The sequence below is a fragment of the Pinus tabuliformis genome, chromosome 9 (assembly GCF_031772625.1).
Source record: "Pinus tabuliformis cultivar Carrire ecotype Pingquan chromosome 9, CPIR1, whole genome shotgun sequence".
In the NCBI taxonomy this organism is placed as follows: Eukaryota; Viridiplantae; Streptophyta; class Pinopsida; order Pinales; family Pinaceae; genus Pinus; species Pinus tabuliformis.
This window is the reverse complement of record NC_142307.1, coordinates 1,982,407,464-1,982,429,514: the sequence shown is the minus strand read 5'-3', so window position 1 is coordinate 1,982,429,514 and position 22,051 is coordinate 1,982,407,464. Positions and strand designations below refer to the sequence as shown.

Here is a 22,051-nt window from a genome sequence, read left to right as displayed (position 1 = left end):
ACTTCAATGTCAGAAATATAAACTAATAATATATTTATCTCTTTGATTTTATTAGTTTAGCATATTGAAATAGTTACATCTCATTTATTACATCTAAACAATATAAACAAAAGAAAACCCTCTTTTATATATTCTTGGACAATAGCTTTAAATGTTCCAAAGATGATAATGCCTTCTTATTCTCTACACATTGGATATATCTTTTTAATAATGAAAAAAATAAATAGACTTAAATTATATTCCAACCTAGAATTATTGAGCCAAGAGGCTTATTCTATAGCTCAACAGTATGATGTGTAACCCTGTCCATCAGTAATCAAAGTTGAAATTTTGCTCATGTCTGCCAAAACATATATTTTTTTAAATCTAAAAATAAAATAAAATAAAAATAACTATACAAAACATGTCAAGTCATTAAAAAAAATTGTACATAAAAATATTGGATGTGTAACTTGTCCATAACTATACAAAACATGTCCTATCCATAACTATACAAAACATGTATGCTCATTAAAAAAAAAAAATTGAACATAAAAAAATTGGATGTGTAAACTGTCCATCCTTAATCAAAGTTGAAATTTTGCTAGTGTCTGCCAAAATAAAAAAATTTAAAAATTTATACAGAAAAAACAACTATACAAAACATTTAAATAATGTCTCCTCATAAAAAAAGTTATACATAAAAAAATTAGATCTCTAATTAACATGATGGGTCCAGCCCACCCTTGTCACACTTATAAACGTTAATAATATGATTATGAATGAATTTAATGATGAGTAGTTGGATTACATATGATATTGTTTTATTTGGCGGTTGATTGAAATGATTTAATAATTGGTTTGGGGTCTGCACTTATGATTTGTACCCGCGCTAGTTGATATTGGACAAGTGTCCACTCCTCAGAATTGTCACTCCCGCTTTGGTATGAGGGTCTCAAACCCTATCTCCCGATCATTTTTCTCATGAATTGTTGAGGTTTGAGGGTTCTGCAATATGGTTATGCTGTGCGGTTTTCTCTATGTAATATTATGCTTCCTATGGTACTCTGGCTCGGCTCTCAACCCGAAAACTTGTCGGCTTCTCTGTCTGGTAATGAACTCTTGTTTGAACCTGATTATTCCGTTATTCGTTTCTCTGTATGGCGCTTAATCTTTCTGTCAAATTATGGATTTTAGTTTGCTTGTTGGAATCTGGAATTTCTCTATGTACAAGTTGATACTGGTTATTTAGTTGCATTGTGCAACTTCTTTTGGTCTTTAATCCTTCTATGCGACTATTCGTTGGGTTCTCTGGTTACATTCCTCTGTTTCATGGACAGGTTGCAATCGCAAGGCCTCGGCTTTGGTTTCTTCCACAATATCAAGGTAATATTGTGTTCTCTATTATCATTTCTTTCTCCTCCTTTTTCTTTCAACTGACGCACTTGCTCCTTCGTGAGCAAAGTGGCCCTATGTGACTGCAGTGTGAGTGCCCTGTCTCTGTAAGGTAAGTTTGAACCTCTGGTCTCATTATTTCCTTTCAGCCTCTTCTTTATTTGCCACAGTATGCTCACAAATTTCAGTGGTTGTCTGTCATTGCAGGTATGTTCATCCTGCAGGATTTTGGTTCCGGTTTCTCAGTGCGTTGGCTAGACCCAGGTAGGGTCGTTCCCTATTTTTCTTATCACTTGTGCTATGTTCGTCATAGGCTAGGGTTACAGTAGTTTATTGTAATGATTTGAGACCGCCGACAATATGTGGTCGTAGGCCGCTAGATTTGCACCTTTCTTCTTGTGGGTAGTTGATGTAGGGTTTGATTTGCGGTTAGGGTTTCTAAACCCGTATGCTATGATACTCCATCGAACCATGTATATTGTTATTGTATGGATTGTATGTATATTTAAATGAGGTTTTGTAACTGTATATATTCGAACAGAGATTCTTGTGCTTATCTTATAAATGAAACAAGAGGGTTTGTTCTTCAGAAGTCCCTGTATGATTCTTTTAACTTTGTTGTTCAGAAATGCTTGCGTCTTGTCTCTACCTTTGATGCTCGAATTAAGTATAAACGTCCAAGATTCCTCTGCGCTCATTTGATTGATAAATTCAGGGACTATATGCCCTCGTTTCCGCAACGTACTCTTTAATTATGTCTGCAAACTTGTTTTGATTTGTAGGCCTACTTGAATCAATACAAATAGAAACACATATGTGTGTACATGCTTGTGGAATAAAACAGAGAATGTGCTTTCACTATTTTTGGAAATTTAACAGAATGACAAATAGATAGTTACAGGATATTGGAAAATATTTTGTGTGCTCAGAGATACTTTATTAGATTTCACTCTCTCCTAAAAAGTCGAACCTCTTACAATTGCATTATGTTCCCTTTCAATAATTGTCTGGAACTGTTTTCTCCTAACTACTATTGGTTACACAATTTTTTTAGTTCCAAAAACTATTTATTGTCCTACGTTACAATCTTGTAAAAGTTGACATGAAAATAAAATTAATTACTTGCAACAATTTAACTAATTAATCCTCTACCTTCCTAAATACTATTCTTTACTAAATTAAAACAACATAAAAAAAACAACTACAGTGTTCACTTAGCATTTTCCTTTTCAGTCCTCTCAGAGACCAAACAGCCTTTCGTCATGATGACCCGTTAGATAGATGCTCCTACATCAAGCTCCCGGGGTAAGAAAAAGTCATGGCTCCATTCCATGAGCTCCTCCATAGAATAGCCCGCCTTCTGTATCTGCGCCGCGTCGAGCCACGAACTGTCCTCGATTGGACGGTTCTTCCACTTAACAAGGTATCACAGATACTCCTTCCTGCGAGTCCTCTTGGCCACCTATGTGTCGAGAATCTTCTCGATCTCATGGGGTTGAGCCGAAGGCATGTGCCTCATCCAAGAACTGTCTCCAACTTGGGTGTCCCATTCTAGCCATACCACACTGTCATCCTCCGGGTTGGCAGTGTATGGGAATAGGTCTGCCACATTTAAAATAGGTGATATGCCTATATTTGGTGGCAGTTGTATCTCATAAGCGTTGGCTGAGAATATGCGCAAAATATTGCAGAGACCAATCTTCTTGAATTTTAGCTTGTTATACGCGCCCTTAGGAAACCGTTCTTTGCGTAAGTGTGCAAGGACTTTATCACCTACATTGAATTAGACTTCTCGTCGCCTTCTGAATGTTGTCCTGCAACTTTGTTTTCCCCTATTCATGTAGTTCATTCATCGCTTCAGCAAAATCTTCCCCATCAACACTTCTCTTCTCCAACTTTCCCAGATCGCGCAACTCATGTATTCCGCAAGGATGCATGTCGTACAGGATCTGAAATGGACTGTGTTTAGTGCTGCGGTTCGGTGAATCATTATAGGCGAATTCTGCCTAAGCGAGTGCATGATCCCATAACCATGAATTTTCCCTAGTCAAGCTCCGTAACAAGTTTCCCAAACTCTTGTTCACCACTTCCATTTTCCCATCAGTCTGCGGATGATATGCAGAGCTGAAGTTCAACTATGTGTCCAACTTCTTCCACAGGGTGCGCCAAAAGTGTTCCGTGAATTTTACGTCTCTGTCAGAAACAATAGATCTGGGTAGGCCATATAATCTAACAATCTCCATGAAAAACAGGTGAGCTACGTGAGTGGCATCACTAGTTTTTCAACAAGGGATGAAATGCGCATTTTTGAAAACCTGTCTACCACCACCATCACCAAGTCATAACCTCGATGTGTTCTAGGCAGTCCTAAGACAAAGTCAATGTTGACTGAGTCCCATGGTCTACTTGGAACAGGCAGTGGTGTGTAAATTCCGGTGTTTTGACTTGTCCCTTCTCCAGTTGGTATACTTTACACCTACTCACATATCGCTATACATCCCTTCACATTCTTGGCTAGTAATAGAAGTGTCTGAGCTATTCCAAAGTTTTGTCTATGCCAAAATGTCTTGCTAGACCTCCGCTATGCTTCTCCCGTATAATATTTTCTCTCATCGAATAATCAAGAATACATAATTGTCCCCCTCTAAACAATAGTTCCTCCTGCAAGTTGTAGTCCAACCATGGACTTTTGTTCCTCAGCACAAGATTTTGACAAGCTTCATAGGCCTCTTTGAAATCCGTGTCGGTCTAGTACAAATCTTTCAAATGCTCGAAACCCAACACTTGTAGTGTACTTTCTTGTAAGAGCAAGGCTCTTCTACTCAATGCATCTGCCACCTTGTTGTCCTGCCCGCTGATGTGTTTCAACACAAAGGTAAAATTCTGGAAATACTCCACCCATTTGGCATGCTTGTAGTTCAATTTATGCTGTTGTATTACATATTGCAATGCTGAATTATTAGAAAATAACACAAATTCACTCTCCAACAGGTAGTGTCTCCAATGCTTTAAAGCTTGGATGACAGCATAAAATTCCTTGTCATATGAGGAATACTTCTACCTGCTTTTTTTCAACTTCTCGCTGAAAAATGCAACATGTTTTTCTTCTTGGCTGAGTATAGCACCAATAGCTGTACCACTTGCATCACATCGAACTTGGAATAGCTTATTAAAATCTGGTAACCTTAAAATTGGCCTTTCTGTAATTTTCCTCTTTAGGAGCTGAAAGTTTTCCTCTGCTGCCTTGGTCCAACAAAAAGGCTGACTGGCCTTTTTGATAGTGTCCAACATAGGTGCACAGATTTCACTAAAATTTCTTATAAATTTGCGATAAAAACTCGCCAGCCCATGAAAACTACGTACCTCAAATAAGCTTTTCAAATATGGCCAGTTAATGATCGTTGCAATCTTTTCTAGGTTCATCTTTAACTCATTTTCTGCAATTACAAAGCCTAGATAAGTCAATTCTCTTTGTAGGAAAGTACATTTTTTCAAATTTATTAGCAGTTTATTCTGTTGTAATTTCTCCAGCACTCTTCGAACATGTTGAAGGTGTTCCTCTTTAGTCCTGCTGAAAATTAATATGTCATCAAGGTATACTATCACAAACTTGTTGATGAACTCTTTTAGCATTTCATTCATCAATCTCATAAAAGTACTAGGTGTGTTACTCAAACAGAACGACATGACCAGCCACTCGTACAACCCTTCATTAGTCTTGAAGGTTGTCTTCCACTCATCTCCTTCCCTGATCCGGATCTGATGATAGCCACTCTTCAGATCAATCTTCATGAAGTATGCTGCCCCACTTAGGCAGTCCATCATATTGTCCATCCGTGGTAGGGGAAACCTGTACCTAATGGTGATTTTGTTGATGGCCCGTGAATCCATGCACATCCACCATTCTCCTCCTTTCTTAGGAGCGAGAACTGTTGGTACTGCACAAGGGCTCAAACTTTCCCTTATCAGCCCTTTATCTAGCAACTCCTACACATGTTTCCTGATCTCCTCATTATCTTTGGGGCTCATCCAATATGCTGCCTTATTTGGTAGGCTTGCTCTAGGTATAAAGTCGATATGATGACTGATGCTTCTTTTGGGAGGCAACTTGTCCGGCAAATCATCAACTACAATGTCTCTGAATTCCTGCAGCATCTCTTGAATTTCTGCAGGAAAATCAGACATTTATGTGTGCAACAACACTGTCTTTTCCCTCCTCACAACATCATAGTTCACTTCACTTTCCTCGATCTATTTCACAAACTGTTTTCCACCTATTAACAATGCTTTCATCCCGCTTGCTTCTACTATCTCCTCTTCTTTGATGGGTACAAGCGTATGCTTGATTCCATCTTTAACAAACTTGTAGAAATTCATTTTCCCATCGTGTGCTACCTTCCGATCATATTTCCATGGTCTTCCTAGTAGTATGTGACACACGTCCATTGGCATAATATCACAGATAACTTTGTCTTTGTATCTGCCAATGTGAAATTCAATCTCACATTGTTCATCAACCAATAGCTGGTGGCCTTTCTGCAGCCACGACACCTTGTACAGGGTGGGGTGCTTAAGCCACTTCAAACCCAACTTCTCCACCATCTCAGTGGCAACCAGATTATCTGTACTCCCACTGTCAACGATAAATTTGCAGCACTTCACGTGTGATTTGCAAACTATCCGGAATAGTGCTTTCCATTGGGTCTGTTCCGCTGTTTCTTTGGCTGGTTTCAGCAATACTTTGTTTAGAACTAAGGCCTCCCCTGTTTCCACTACATTTTCTACTTCTTGGGGCGATGCCTCAGCTTCCTCAGGTTGTGCAACAAATGTTCCTCTCTGGCCAGCTTGCTCTGCTTCAGGGCATTCAAAAGATCTGTGCCCCCACTTGTGGCACCTGTAGCACTGGAAATTAGCTCCTCTACCTCGGCCATTCCCTCTTCCTCGCTGATATGGCCTGCCACCTCTAGTGTTGTCTCCTTTCTCTGTTGTTCTTGAAGCCTTGGAGCTGCTGCCCTCTTCGCTATTACTAGCAGTTCGTCCTCTGCCATAGGACTGTCCTCGTCCTCTGCCGGTTCCCCATCCTCCCCTAGCATTTTATTTTCTAGTAATCTTTTCTTCAGCCTTCACAGCACTCTAATAGGCTTCTTCTATATTTCTTGGGGAAAGAATGTTGATTTCATCCAGTATTTCCAGTCTCAAACCGTTTACGTATCTTGTTGTCTTCTTCGGAGTGTCATCGGTATACCTAGTTCTCAAGTTCACCCGGTAGAATTCTTCTGTATATTCCCTTACTGTCATCCCTTTTTGTTGTAAATTCTGCACTTGTCGGTAAAGTGCAACCTGGTAATCCTTTGGTAGAAATCTACCTTTCAGTTTGGCCACCATCCTTGACCACTTCTTTATCAGTAACTTGTTCATCCTCCTCTCTGCTTGGACACTATCCCACCACAGGGCTGCATGTCCCTTCAATTTGGTTGCAGTGAACTTGACTCTCCAGTCCTCGCTGATCTCTTCGCTTTCAAAATACTTGTCCAACTCTCTTACCCAGCCCAACAGAACTTCTGTGGATACGCTGCCATCGTAGTTAGGAATCTCCGGTTTAGGCTTGCTGCTGGCCAACAGAACCGAACTCAACAACCTCATCTCTGGTCCTTCCTCATCCAATCCGACTGTTGCAACTATGGCTTCTTTCTCGCTATCATCTCCTATTTCTGGATCCCTTCTCCTTCCTGCCTCCACTGCCTCTAAACGAGCAGTAAGGGTCCTAATTTCTTCCCTCAGTCCTTCATTTGCTGCTCTGTGCACACCTCTCCCACGTCCTCGTCTTCCAACTTCCATATCCTGGCACTTTCAATTTCCTGCTTTGATACCACTTGATGGGTCTAGCCCAACCTTGTCACACTTATCAACATTAATAATATGATTATGAATGAATTTAATGATGAGCAGTTGGATTACATATGATATTGTTTTATTTGGTGATTGATTGAAATGATTTAATAATTCGTTTGGGGTCCGCACTTATGATTTGTACCCGCGCAAGTTGATATTGGACAAGTGTCCATTCCTCAGAATTGTCACTCCCGCTTTGGTATGAGGGTCTCAAACCCTATCTCCCGATCATTTTTCTCGTGAACTATTGAGGTTTGAGGGTTATGCAATATGGTTATGCTGCGCGGTTTTCTCTGTGTAATATTATGCTGCCTCTGGTACTCTGGCTCGGCTCTCAACCTGGAAACTTGTCGGCTTCTCCATCTGGTAATGAACTCTTGTTTGAACCTAGTTTTTCTGTTATTTGTTTCTCTGTCTGGCGCTTAATCTTTCTGTCAAATTATGGATTTTAGTTTGCTTGTTGGAATCTGGAATTTCTCTGTGTGCAAGTTGATACTGGTTATTTAGCTGGACTGTGTGACTCCTTTTGGTCTTTAATCCTTCTATGCGACTGTTCGTTGGGTTCTTTGGTTATATTCCTCTATTTCGTGGACAGGTTGCAGTCGCAGGGCCTCAGCTTCGGTTTCTTCTGCAATATCAAGGTAAGATTATGTTCTCTGCTATCAGTTCTTTCTCCTCTTGCTTTTAACTGACGCACTTGCTCCTTCATGAGCAGAGTGGCCCTAGGTGACTGCAGTGTGAGTCCCCTATCTCTGTAAGGTAAGTTCGAACCTCTGGTCTCGTTATTTCCTTTCAGCCTCTTTTTTATCTGCCACAGTATGCTCACAAATTTCGGTGGTTGTCTGTCATTGTAGGTATGTTCGTCCTTAAGGGTTTTGGTTCCGGCTTCTCAGCACGTTGGCTAGACCCGGGTAGGGTCGTTCCCTATTTTTCTTATCACTTGTGCTCTGTTCGTCATAGGCTAGGGTTACAGTAGTTTATTGTAATGATTTGAGACCGCCAATAGTATGTGGTCGTAGGCCGCTAGATTTGACTGTTCTTCTTGTGGGTAGTTGCTGTAGGGTTTGATTTACGGTTAGGGTTTCTAAACCCGTATGCTATGATACTCCATCGAACCTTGCATAGTGTTATTATATGGACTGTATGTATATTTAAATGAGGTTTTGTAACTGTATATATTTGAACAGAGATTCTTGTGCTTATTTTATAAATGAAACAAGAGGGTTTGTTCTTCAGAAGTACTTGTATGATTAGTTTGACTTTGTTGTTCATAAATGCTTGTGTCTTGTCTCTACCTATGATGCTCGAATTAAGTATAAACGTCCAGGATTCCTCTGCACTTGTTTGATTGATAAATTCAGGCACTGTATGCCCTCGTTTCTACAATGTATTCTTTAATTATGTGTGCAAACTTGTTTTGATTTGTAGGCCTGCTTGAATCAATACAAATAGAAACACATATGTGTGTACATGCTTGTGGAATAAAACAGAGAATGTTCTTTCAATGTTTCTGGAAATTTAACAGAATGACAAATAGACAGTTACAGGATATTGGAAAATAGTCTGTGTGCTTAGAGATACTTTATTAGATTTCACTCTCTCCTAAAAAGTCGAACCTCTTACAATTACATACTATTCATTTTCAATAATTGTCTGGAAGTGTTTTCTCCTAACTGTTGTTAGTTACATTCTGTAGCACCTGGAAACCCTTATTAAATAAAATAAAAAAAGCAGTAAATAGAAATTAATAGAATAATAAATAAATAAATATAACCAACCCTATCTAACTCTCTTTTAAATAAAATTTAATAAGTCAACTTAAATAAACCTTCAAACTATCATAGCAAAAGAACTTATAATATAAAATCTTAAAATAATAATAATAATAATAATAAATAAATAAATAAATTTAAATATATACATAATCAATTCACTAATTAAACCAAAAAAATAAAAAATAAATATAAAATAAAATAATTAAATAAATAAATACATTTAAATATGATCAGTCACTATATATATATATATATATATATATATATATATATATCAATCAGTCGATATTAAAAAAGACATCAAATATTTTTCAAATAATTATTAATAGCTCCATAATTTCACACTCTCTCTTCTCAAAATACAAATCACATTGCATGATGGACTCACTAAGCTAGTCCGAAACGTTGGTTTCAAAAACTGTTCACAGGTCTTTCCACAAAAATAAAAAAACAATTTTTTTAGTTCCAAAAACTGTTTATTGTCCTGCCTTGTAATCTTGTAAAATTTGATATGAAAATAAAATTAATTACTTGCAACAGTTTAACTAATTAATCCTCTACCTTCCTAAATACTGTTCTTTACTAAATTAAAACAACATAAAAAAAGTGTTCACTTAGTTTTTTTTCAGTACTCTCAGAGACCAAACAGCCTTCCGTCATGATGACCCGTTAGCTGCATCTCTTGCTTATAAATATTCTTCAAGTAATTATTAATAGCTCCATAATTTCACGCTCTCTTCTCAAAATACAAATCACATTGCCGTGATGATGGACTCACTAAGCTAGTCCGAAACGTTGGTTTCAAAAACTGTTCACAGGTTTTTCCACAAACATAAAAAACAATTTTTTAAGTTCCAAAAACTGTTTATTGTCCTACCTTTGCAATCTTGTAAAAGTTGACATGAAAATAAAATTAATTATTTGCAACAGTTTAACTAATTAATCCTCTACCTTCCTAAATACTGTTCTTTACTAAATTAAAACAACATAAAAAAAAGTATTCACTTAGTTTTTTTCAGTACTCTCAGAGACCAAACAGCGTTCCGTCATGATGCCCTGTCACCGAGATGCTCCTGCATCTCTTGCTTATAAAAAATTTTCAAGTAAAGCTTCCATGTCTCTGTTAATTTCATCAAATGAAGCTTCCATGGCTCTATCAATTTCATCAAGTGAAGCTTCCATGGCTCTATCAATTTCATCAAGTGAAGCTTCCATGGCTCTATCAATTTCATCAAATGAAGCTTCCGTGGAAGCTTCACTTGATGAAGAAGAAGAAATTGCTAGAGGCATGGAAATTGTTAAAGCTTCCATGGCTCCAGCTTGAGAACTCTCCCCTGCAAAAACATGAAATAAACTTATGAAAATCATCAATAATATAGATGAGTCCAGTGACTGGCTTCTCAAAGTCTCCATCCATCAAGGTCTATTGCATGCCAAAATGAATTACAGAGATGGCTGTATTTTGTATATAATTAAATCATTATTACTCTCCATAAGTATGATATTATCTTATTTTAGTAATGAAAACTACCGTAAAAGATTTCGAAGTAAACAGATACATTATTTAAGTTGGGTTGCATGCCTCTAAAAAAGAACACTCGTCAAGATGATATCTATAAATGAAGCATGATCAGGATTAATCATAAGTAAACGGCTAATGTTAGAAGTTAGAACACAATAAGAAATCAGGAAAAATTATCTTAGCCTCCATGTTATATTCGGAAGTATGCTACCAGAAACCAGAAACATGACTGCAAGAACAACGTGACCAGAAACAAGGCTGGGGAGACTGCAGAAACGAAACAGCTCTACCATATATAAATAACTTAAATTCTAAATATATACATATAACATTTTTTTTCCATATGCCGTCAAAACTTAAATCATAAATATATACACAACATTTTTTTTCCATTAACTGCGAAACAAGTTTTCGTTAAATAGATAAATAAATTACTATATATAACAATTTTTTCCATATACTGTGAAATTTTGTTAATTATAAACATATTATATAAAAGCAAACACTAAATTTATTTCTCAAGAGCCAAAATCCACATCATTATTAATGTATTACATTGTAAAAATTTCACAATTTATCATACATAATAAACTACCTTTTCACTGGTTGTGTTGCTCTGCCACTTATTTTATCTGTGATGGAAATCGACACTTAACCAAGTGAAGAAAATTTTAAGTAAACACACTCATTTTAAAACGTAAAAAACTTGGAAAATTTTAACACACATTTTAAAATGTAACAGACTCGGCGAATGTTATCAAGTCTTAAAATATCAACGATAAAATGTTTCGTCATATTTTTGAAAAATAATTAAATTTGAATTTTTTTTTACATAGTTTCTAATAAATTTTGACATTTTAAAGTAAAATATTTTTATTTTATAAAATTTAAGTAAATTATTTCAAAAAAATAGAAATCAACGAATCTATTTTCAAAAAAAAATAGAAAGTTAACCCATAAACAAAATATACATTAAACAAAACCTTAACATCATCCCAAATATTCATGAGAACCTTAGCATCATCCCAAATATTCATCATTGTTGTCTTTCAAAGAACCCAAATAATCTCAAATTCTACAATCACTTAATTTAAATCTATGGTTAATTTAAATTTACACCATAAGGTGTTTTCCTTTGAAAATAACTCTCCTCTCAGATTACATGTATATTTGTGTACCTTGATTTAGGTGTTGGACGATTAAAATAATTTGAGAAAATCCAATTCATTCCACTGGTATTAAATTAGTTACAAATTTAGTTATAAGACTCACCATGCAACACGGTTATATGAGCAGACGAAATTAATTTTTTCTTTCTGGAAACTGATACTGAGTTACAACGCAGTCATTGTATTGTCTTCGCCTAAAGATTCGAGTCAGCATAAAACAGACACATCTTCACATTGTGAGCATGAGTGACGACAAAGTGAGCAAATCAAATAGGCCACATCAGACACAGAGGAAGGAACACATCTAGAAAATGATGAAGTGCTTCTAGATAAGGTTGTTATGGCATTGTGAAGCTTTATTCATTAAAAGTTACTGCGTGAAAAGGCTTAATTTGATTTACGCACTTTGAGGTTAATTGGATTGGAACAAACGAGCAGGATTCAAACTTGACGGTGGACATTTGGTTTCGACAATGATCACTCTCGTTTTGAGTAGTTCTCCTTCCGTGGGTGTTAATTGGAGCGCGGCGCCTGTGGAAAGGCCTGACAAAGGAGGAACAAACAGAGTTGTGATTGTATGTCTATGTGCAAATAGCTTCTTGGTTGAATTTCAATCATTGAAACAAATATTATGCTACACCTTTCACATCCCCAAGCCTCGGGTTTCAAATGCAGAGACCGGGAAGATAATCGACAAACTTATTCAAGAAAATTACGCAGATGCCATGTCGGTACACGATGCCCACAAGTGCATTTACAGTTCTGTGTTGTTACCCCAAGGGCAGTTTACAGTCGAGCTATAACAAAAACCCAAGAGGAAATCAAAGATGGACTACGCAGTGGTTATTGAAATGGATTGTTAGTTGGATGGACTTAAAATTTTAGCATGCACGCTATATTGTATATTCACATCAAATAATATTACATATAAATACATATGGTGTTGTCTCATGATAGGTAGACTATTTTGGACACACAATCATCTGGTTGAGAGAATATCTCAACCACACACCAATTTAGGAACATCTAGATATAACAACCCGAAGGAATAGGAATAGACTCTTGTAGATAGAATGAATCACAACCGAGACAAGTAGGAATTACAATTTCCAAGTCACCCCCTTAATGACTACTTGTCTCGATCTCAATCTGCAAAGTCTAATTATGGTCAAACAAAACCAAAGAATATGTCGACGTCCATATAAAGGAGCAACCATCCACCGGAATGCATGGGTGTCAACCGCTACAACCGCTAGTCTACTAGGATGCCCTTCGCATACATGGTTCTGTCAGCCATTATAACTGCATACATGTACCTGTACCTGCAAATCCCCTTCCATCATCATCATCATGGTTTTTGTCAGACTACCCATAACCATGCTCTGGGTTTTATCGGATTACCCTCAACCACGCCAACAAGGGCTCTCAACCACCAAAGCTCAACATGGATTACCATCAACCATGCCAACAAGGGCTCTCAGCCACCAAGGCTCAACACAACCACTAAAGGCTCAACTCCAGTGACCAATGCTCAACACTGAGTTGACCAACGCTCAACACAACACCAAGGCTCAACTCTGCCACCAAGGCACTCAATTCAGCCACGAAGGCTCAACTCTGCCACCAAGGCACTCAATTCATCCACGAAAGCTCAACAAAGCCACGAAGGCTCAACTCTGCCACCAAGGCACTCAATTCTTCAATAAAATAAAAAATCAAACAATTGTTTCAAATTTGAGTCATTAAGTTGTTCAACGTTGCACATATATGCTTGCATTTGTCATAAAATTTCTGTCTGTTGTAGACAAAGTATGAGTTCCATGTTCAACGTTGTCTCGCGTAGAGAGAAATTCCCATGTTGCAGAGTGATTCAAAGGTCTATTTTCAGCATCATGCCCCTTGATGAAATATCTGCCTCCAATCAATTTCTTGTTGCAGTGTTTTGGACCGAATTTTCTTCCCTTTTGGCAAAACCCCTTCCATCGAGAAGGAATAGGCCCTATATCCGTGTCATCAAAACTTGGAGATTTCGACCACCTTTCCTGGAGTGACAACGCTCTTCTCAATGCCCTATTTCACGGCAACACTCCAACGCTCTTCTCAATACCCAATTTCATAGCAATTGGCCTTCTCACGAACACTGAGCATGAATCAACATTCACACAACTTTTGAACACCAATTTGGCCTTCACAATCGGCCTCAATCAGCCTTCACAACACTCGCACCACTCAAACTTCATAATCGGCCTCCTCAAGCAGCAAATCGGCCTCAATTGGCCTCCCTGGCCACAAATTGACCTCAATCAAATAACAACAAAGGATGGGAAAACCAAAAGATGAACAAACAAACTCTCTATTTCCCTTGGCCCAGGCCCAAACGGGCTCTGATACCAACTTAAAGTTTGAAGATGCACACTATATTGTATATTAACATCAAATAATATTACCTATAAATACATCTGGTGCTGTCTCAAGATAGGTAAACTATCTTGGACACACAATCACCTGGTTGAGAGAATATCTCAACCACACACCAATCTAGGAACATCTAGATATAACAACCCTAAGGAATATGAACAAACTCTTGTAGATAGAATGAATCACAACTGAGACAAGTAGGAATTACAATTTCCAAGTAAGGTGCCTTAGAGAGAAAGAGGATAACCAAACTTTTCTGCAAGTTGTGGTTGTAGTCCTTTTTCCGCAGAGAGATTCCTAACACCTTGGCTAGATATGCTATGCATATAGGAACATGGGATTGTAATTAGCTTGCGGTTCTTGAGTTGCCCATGGTTGTCTGATATCATTGTGTGTACAGGTGTTTGAAGTATCAATGTTTTTTTTTCATTGGGGAAAATAACTTAGATTATTCACACATGTGTTGGAAGTATCAATGTTTTTGTTTTTGTTTGGGGAAAATAACTCAAATCATTCTATTTCTGCAAACCTCAGATTGCAATTCTGATAAATCTAAAGTACATTTTCTCAAGTGGCTTGTTAGTAGCAATCGCATCAAATATTACAAAAATATAGAGGCCTAACACCATGGCTATATATGCTATACGATAATTACCCTATGTTTTTTGAAGTTGTCGATGACTGTACTTGACTCCTTTATGACTATGCAGACATTTATTTGACGTGTTAATACCTTGTTTTGGTAAAATTAATCACACCATTGTGAATTTACAAACCCCACTTTTGGACTGATCCAAGGTTTTTTTACTCGAATGCCTTTCCTTTTGATGTCAATCAACATTTAACACTAACTAAAATAATTCAAACCATATTGACGATCTTAATCTCATGTTTTGTTCAGTGACTTTGAAGATATATTTGATTGGAATCATTTTACTAAAACATTGAAAGAAGATGTCAGAATTGTGAAATGTCTACCGACATCTTATGCGAAAATTGAGCCTTTACAAAAAACGCCAATATCATGGTCAAAGGATGGATCACTAACACTTAATTCTTTTAGTGTTTAGAGTTTGATCTTGTAAAGTTGGTCAATATCCCAAAGAATGCTCCAAGTTTCTTATTGCACCATGTATTATTTGGATGCAGCACACATACTACAAGGAAGAAATGCTCCCCTTGTTGAAGAAGCATAAGGTTATACACTTTACTCATACAAATTCTCGACTTGCAAATAATGGACTTCCTAATTCCATTCAAAACTTGAGATGTTGTACAAACTATCAACCGTGAGGTACACAAAGTCTATAGAAGAGCTTGGGAAGAAATTGGTGGCTAGGATGAGAAAGAATGGGAAGCCTTACATTTCCCTTCATCTAAGGTAAGAAGCAAAACAATAAACTATGATGTTAACTTAGATCAGGGTCAATAAATTTAACATGTACATGTTAAGTTCTTAAAATTTGTGAAGTCATAATATTGATGTATGTAAAATGAACTAAAAATCATGTGTTTATCAACAATACACATTTAAATCTTTTATCAGGTTAGAACAAGATGAACTAATTCATAGCAATTAATTGTTTGCAATCTGTAACGATGTAGATATGAGGGCATGTTATCATTCACTAGTTGTGCACACAACCTTACATTGGATGAAGCAGAGGAGCTACGTGAAATGCGATACAATGTAAAGCACTGGAAGGAGAAGGACATTGATGCTGAAGAAACGTGGAAGCAGGGAGGCTATCCTTTAACTCCATGTGAGACTGCTCTTTTCTTGAAAGTCTTGGGCTATTCACCAACAACAAACATTTACATTGCAGCAGGGGAAATTTATGGCAATGGCAGCATGAGAGCTCTAGAAAATTAATACCCAAATGTATTTTCACATTCAACTCTTGCTACAGAAGAGAAGCTTCAGCCTTTTAAAAACTATCAAAATAGACTTGTTGCATTACACGTAGACAAGATAAAATAGCAATATGTTACGGTAAACAATGATAAACATAATAGTTATGTTTTTGTTGAGGAAGATAATAGTTAGTTAGGCATTTCATTTGCAACATCTGGTGCAATTGCTAGTTGTAATGTGTTCATGAATAAACATATACTTGATGTTCTACTATTTTGTTGCCTACCATCTTATACTAAATTAAATGAAGGAAAGTGTATTAATTGTATTAACTTTTAATATTAGGTTTGATTATTTTTCTTTAAACAATTATTTTATATCCAAAAATTATTTTACTCTATAAAATTGTGAAAACCACTGGAAATAAATATATTGATATTTTAACTTCACAAATAAAATATTTGCAATGGAAATAAATAGAAAAATCAACCACGAAAAAAAAAAAAATATGTGTAAAAATTTCTCCTTCACTTTATTAACTCTAGGAAAATAAGGGCCTTGACCCACAAAGAATACACAGAATATACAACACAACATGGAACCTAGATTTCAGTGCCTACTATAAATTCAACACATTGATAAAATCTCAACCATCGAAAACTCGATGACTCCACCTATAAATTGGTCTCCTTTTCTTCACTTGTATAACCCCCTTGGGCAGTAAGTAATTTGGTCTTCCTCCTATACACAAACTCTTGGCTGGAAAACTCAGCGTCTCATTGGTTATGGCCTCATCCACAAGCTCGGCCTCCTTGAATTCATCTCCCAAAATTACCTTGCCGCACACCTTTCCATTCTCTTCAGTGTTTGAATCTCTTAGTCTTTGAGAAAATCATTTTCTTGATAACAATGTGTCTTTCACCTCTCCCTTTGATTTATTTTATAATTTCATTAAGCCAAATCCCTAACCCTTATCTCTTTAGTGATCAATAGCCATTATTATCGTAAGTCATTTGAGATTAACCATAAAAATTAGATCTAAGTCGCTTAAATATTAAATTATTTATCCTTAGAAACTTGGTGTAATAGTCAACATTGATTAATTAATTAATTAATGTATTTTTCCAAAGTTAAAGTCAAGAAAGAAATCATAATAATCACTTACTCCTCATGAGAAAGCACCTAAGGAGGAAAATGACATATTTTGCATGCTTGACACCTAGCCTTTGCAAAAGCACCTAGCTGAGCTATAAACATCAACACTGCCTCCTACTGAGGAACGTGTTCTCCACCAACCCCAACTTATATTTGTAAAACACAAACTTGCCCTTCAATAGGGGCCTAGTGAGAGTGTCTACCACCTGCTCATCTATGGATATATATTCAAGCTTTACACTTACCCTCTAGACTCTATCTCTGATGAAATGATATATGATCTCTATATGCTTGGCCCTGTTATGAAACACTAGATTCTTTGAGAGCTTGATGCAGTTCTGATTATCACAATGAATCACTATCAAATCAATCTTGAGACCATACAACCCTATTAGCATCTTGCAAAGCCAAATGGCCTCACAACTCGCCAAGATAACAACCATATACTCTACCTCCGCTAAACTAAGTGTCACATATGACTACTTGTTGAACCATGAGATTCTTGCTGACCCCAAAATGGAACAACACCCAAAGATGATCAAGCATTATGTTTTCTTTTGGATCACAATGAACTTCCTCAACTTCTTCAGCGTAATCGAGGAGATCCTCCTCTTGGAGAGCCACGGTCAAATCTTCAAGGACAACTGTAAAATGCCACATTGGTCAGCGATACTTAAGAAATTCTTCAATGAATACCTTAATGGAAGGGATACTTTTAGGCCTACAAGAATGTTTAAGTCAATCTCTTTGATAACCCCCAAATGAATTAATGAAAAACCTCATGAGAGCATCCTCATGAACCATGTTGATTTATGAATTATACTTGATAAATTTGGCAACATGATCCACAGCTGAAGAAGGATCACCATCTAATTTTAGAACATTTTTCATAGAAATTATGTCACATTGATTTAGATATCCAAGAATATCCCTGACATCTAAAGTAGGGTACATCTCAGGTAGGTCCCAAGCAGCCATTGCCTTGAGTCTTGCATGGCAATTAAATGGGGAGTTGCCAAGGTAAACTTAAAATGTCTTATTAGATGCTTGCCTCACCCTACAAGCATTGAAACTTAGGAGCTCAATGAAAAACAAGGGCTTCGTTCTTCCAATGGAGTCGCTAAATGAGCTAATTTATCCTTGTTTACAAGATAAGCTCAATCAATGAAATGAATATTAGACTTTATATAATGAGGAGGTCGACTCAAATACTCCCCTGCAACGATGTGAAAAATGTTGCCTCAAAATCTAACAGACCTTGTGAGGGTGACTGGTAAGATAAGCTAGAACAAGGGGCAATAATATGAGGTGTGGCCCACTATCACCACAACCACTACTTCATACTTTTTTGTGGACTTTCACCACTAGGGAGGCTTCCCTATATTGGGTCACCTAAAGGATCTATCAACTGCAAGGATTGAGATGACAAGATAGGCTCTAAGAGGGATATCTTCTTAAGGATAGGGCTTAGAGAACACACTAAAAAATGTGCATCCTCATATAGGCCTAGTTAGGGCACAATGTCAGCTACGGCTTGAGAAATAGCAAGGTAGACAAGCTTGCCTAATGTCCCAAGTCCAATAAAATACTTCCAACAAATGTATACCTTCAATTTATGGAACATGAAGCCTCTAATAAGCCCCAAGTTGAAGCCTAGGGAAAACTAGGGCTTTTCTAGGACAAAATATACCTAGGGAAAGGGATGTTTACCCTAAAATAGAGAAATTAGCCATGAGTTTCACTCTATTTTGAGGTAAATACCTCACCTCCACGTGTTGAATCCCTCTACCTAGCAACACCTTCAATCCTAGTTGAGAGAGATTCCCTAGCCCAAGCTAGTAGCTTTCCTTAAGAGGCCGAAAATGAGGTTAAGAAAGAGAAAAAGCACGAAATTCAAGATGATTTTAAGATGATCAACCATGCAACAAAAGGCCAATGCCTCAATGCCTCAACCTTGGGTGATGGAGTCTAGGGGATGTTAAATATTTCTAAACCTTGGCAAAGGAGTAAGGGATCTAAAACTCTAGGTTTCAAACCCTAACTATTATTTTTGTGAGGGAACAAAGTCAATGGACAGAGTTAGTTTAATGGTTCACCCATGGGATTTTCATTCACATTCTATAAGTGGGTAATGCATGAAATATTATCTTCAACAGTTCATAGAATAATTTCCAACCATAAATTTGCACATAAAAACCTTAGATAATCAACCATTCCATACAATATCCACAAATATCAATGATTTATCAAATACAAGGTACACTTACAAAATAGAATGCATGAGCAAGCCCTTTATTGCTCCAAAATGACATCTCCAAAGCCAAGAAATAGCTCCATTGGAAAAAGAAGTGCACCATAGATCACATCTCCACAAGATACAAGAGTTAGAGAAAGATTTCGGCGAAAATCACATGGAATCTCATTTGTCGACGCGTTTCGAACCAACTAGAGAAATTCAGCTCAGCTGTGTTTCTCTAAGAGGACCGAAAATGTCACAGGTGATGATGAACAATTGATGTGGGCCAGTCCTCTATTATATGAGGATTAGAACAACTAATATGTCCACAAATCCCCTAGAAACATGTTTGATCACTAAAAGACCTTGTGTTACAAGACAACCAATTAGCTAACATCAAAATAAGCCAAATTTGTCCACATGTGTGAGTCGTAGCCACTGAAAACTTGACACCATCCATCATAAATGCTCAAGATGCCATGTCCAAGGGTGATAAGGTGTCCAAGAAGGTGTCGATGCCTCGTAGACCCAAAATTTGGGGTTTGACGCTCAAATTTACCTCAAAATCTCTTGTGGGGTCCCAAGATTCAGCTAGGGTACCATAAAGTGGTATCCATGGGTCTCTAACTGCTAAATGAGGCCTCCTTCTCTCCAGTGTTAGTGCTTCCTCTAGTGTAACAAGCCCTCCCCAGTGTCTCAGTATGAGACCATCCTCATCTGGGATCAACTTCTGCCCATCAGGTTGTGTCAAGGCCAGCTTGGGGGTATATTGGATCCTGTGGTGACAACTTGAAGAATCCTCAAAATCGGGTCAAAGGTGACCAACGTCCTAGGTCCTAGAGGTGCTCTGGGACATGTATCATCTGCTAGTGTTGTTAGGAGGCTCTAGACTCTCAAAAATGCACTTGTTTTGGCCAATGTACTCCTTTAAAGGTCCTAGGTACCTATGGAGCGCATGCCCAAGACTTGGGCTATTGAACCACCAAATAGAAAACAACAAGGATTTCTAGTGAAAGTAACCATAAATTAGATACTAAGATCAATAATGCATCTAAGTGAACCAAACTTGAATGTTAAAGGCAGTTTAATACTTCAAACAAGGATCCCTTTCCAAAATTAGGACCAAAATGTCGCAAAGTCATTTTCTCCCTAAGTAGGGGTGGCTAAAGGTCAACCCAAGTGCTTCCATCCCCTAAGTGGAAGTAGCAGTTCCCTGGTCCACTCTTCAATTGATAGGTGTTAGTGAATAATAATGCGGTAATGGAGGGGAGAATATTTCATGGCCTAGTGCCATGGTCAAGGGGACTAGTTGATGGGGGCGTCCACATCTTGAGTGTATAGATGTGAGGAGGAAGCATTCATGGATGCATGAGTTATCAACTCAACCTTGATTTTTCCACCCCTCCTACGTGTCTTTTACTTTTTTTTATTATTCCTTGTATTACTGCTTATAGCACAACGGTTAGAGTTTGATTTGTATAACGTAGCAGTTTTATTACCCCTTTAAGATGAGTCAATTTATCGTTCATTCCGGTTGGGACATGCAAAGGATCCTTTTTTATGTAATGGAACGTCATGGTGCTTAGGAACTAGGTGATGGCCATATGAGGAAGGTAGAGATCATGCTAGGCTTTTACCCACATGCTAATCTTTATATCTCGGCCATATTTTGCATTTTTTTATTTCTTCCTTTTGTTTTATTATGGCCATGATATGCTCTTTTTCTTTTAGCTGCATCAACCTCCTAAAGAAAATTTTTTAGACCCTGCTCAAGGTATGTGAACATGTGGTGCAGGTACTCAGCATGTAACCAGTCTTTGCCAACCTAATGCCAGGTAAACCACCCACACATATACCCACAGTATGCATTCTCCATTTATATGCATATACGCCTGTCCCAAGATATTTAACTCTGCAATGGAGTTAAATCTGCAGACCATAAATGGTCAAAGGCCCATTCCTCTATTCCTATATAAAGGAACCCAATCACCCCGCCAATACTTCCTCTCGGGACAATATATGAAATCCCATATATCAGCACTCTTATTCCATTTTACACCATCGGAAGCATTTCATATGTTATTGGAAGCATACATATATGTTAAGCCTTAAAACCCCGCGGCCATACCAACATCCCAATACAACGGATTAACGAGAGAACCCCGCTCCCACATATATGTCGGATTTCAAATATTATAAGGGTGCGTTTATAAAATCGGCGGGTCCGTCTATTTGGTCATCGCAAGTCACAACACCACTCCAACCTCTGATCTCCCACTGCCCGATCGCCGATAGTTGGACTTCAAAAATAATAGACCCACCTTTATAAATATCGGCGGGTCCGCACCATTCTTCGCCCATAACACTGCTCCAATCTCTGATCGCCGATATGCTTTGTCGCCGATATCGCCATCGGCGAATCACAATTCCACTAACTGCTGACCCTTGTTGCCTCCGATCGCCAATATGCGATTTAATCGTGACCGTTGATCTGGCCACGATCCAACAGTCTACAATTAATTGCCATATCGCAATATCGCAATTCTGCTAACTGTTACCTTTGGTGCCTCCGATCACCGATATGCAATTTAATCGGGGCCGTTGATCCAGCAACGATCCAATGGTCCACGATTAACCGTGCCACTCCTTGCAAAC

At 37.6% G+C, this 22,051-nt stretch overlaps 1 protein-coding gene across 2 annotated transcripts in view; it reads right to left on the bottom strand.

Moving 5' to 3' along the window:
• Positions 1–9,784: 9,784 nt before the first annotated feature.
• LOC149156959 (uncharacterized) overlaps positions 9,785–22,051 on the bottom strand; it is a 227,576-nt gene continuing 215,309 nt past the window's right edge. For both annotated transcript variants that reach the window (XM_089445461.1, XM_089445462.1), the window contains exon 2: positions 9,785–10,375. In XM_089445461.1, coding sequence (XP_089301587.1) covers positions 10,128–10,375 — 248 coding nt within the window. In that variant the 3' untranslated portion in view covers positions 9,785–10,127. The remainder of the gene's footprint in view (positions 10,376–22,051) is intronic.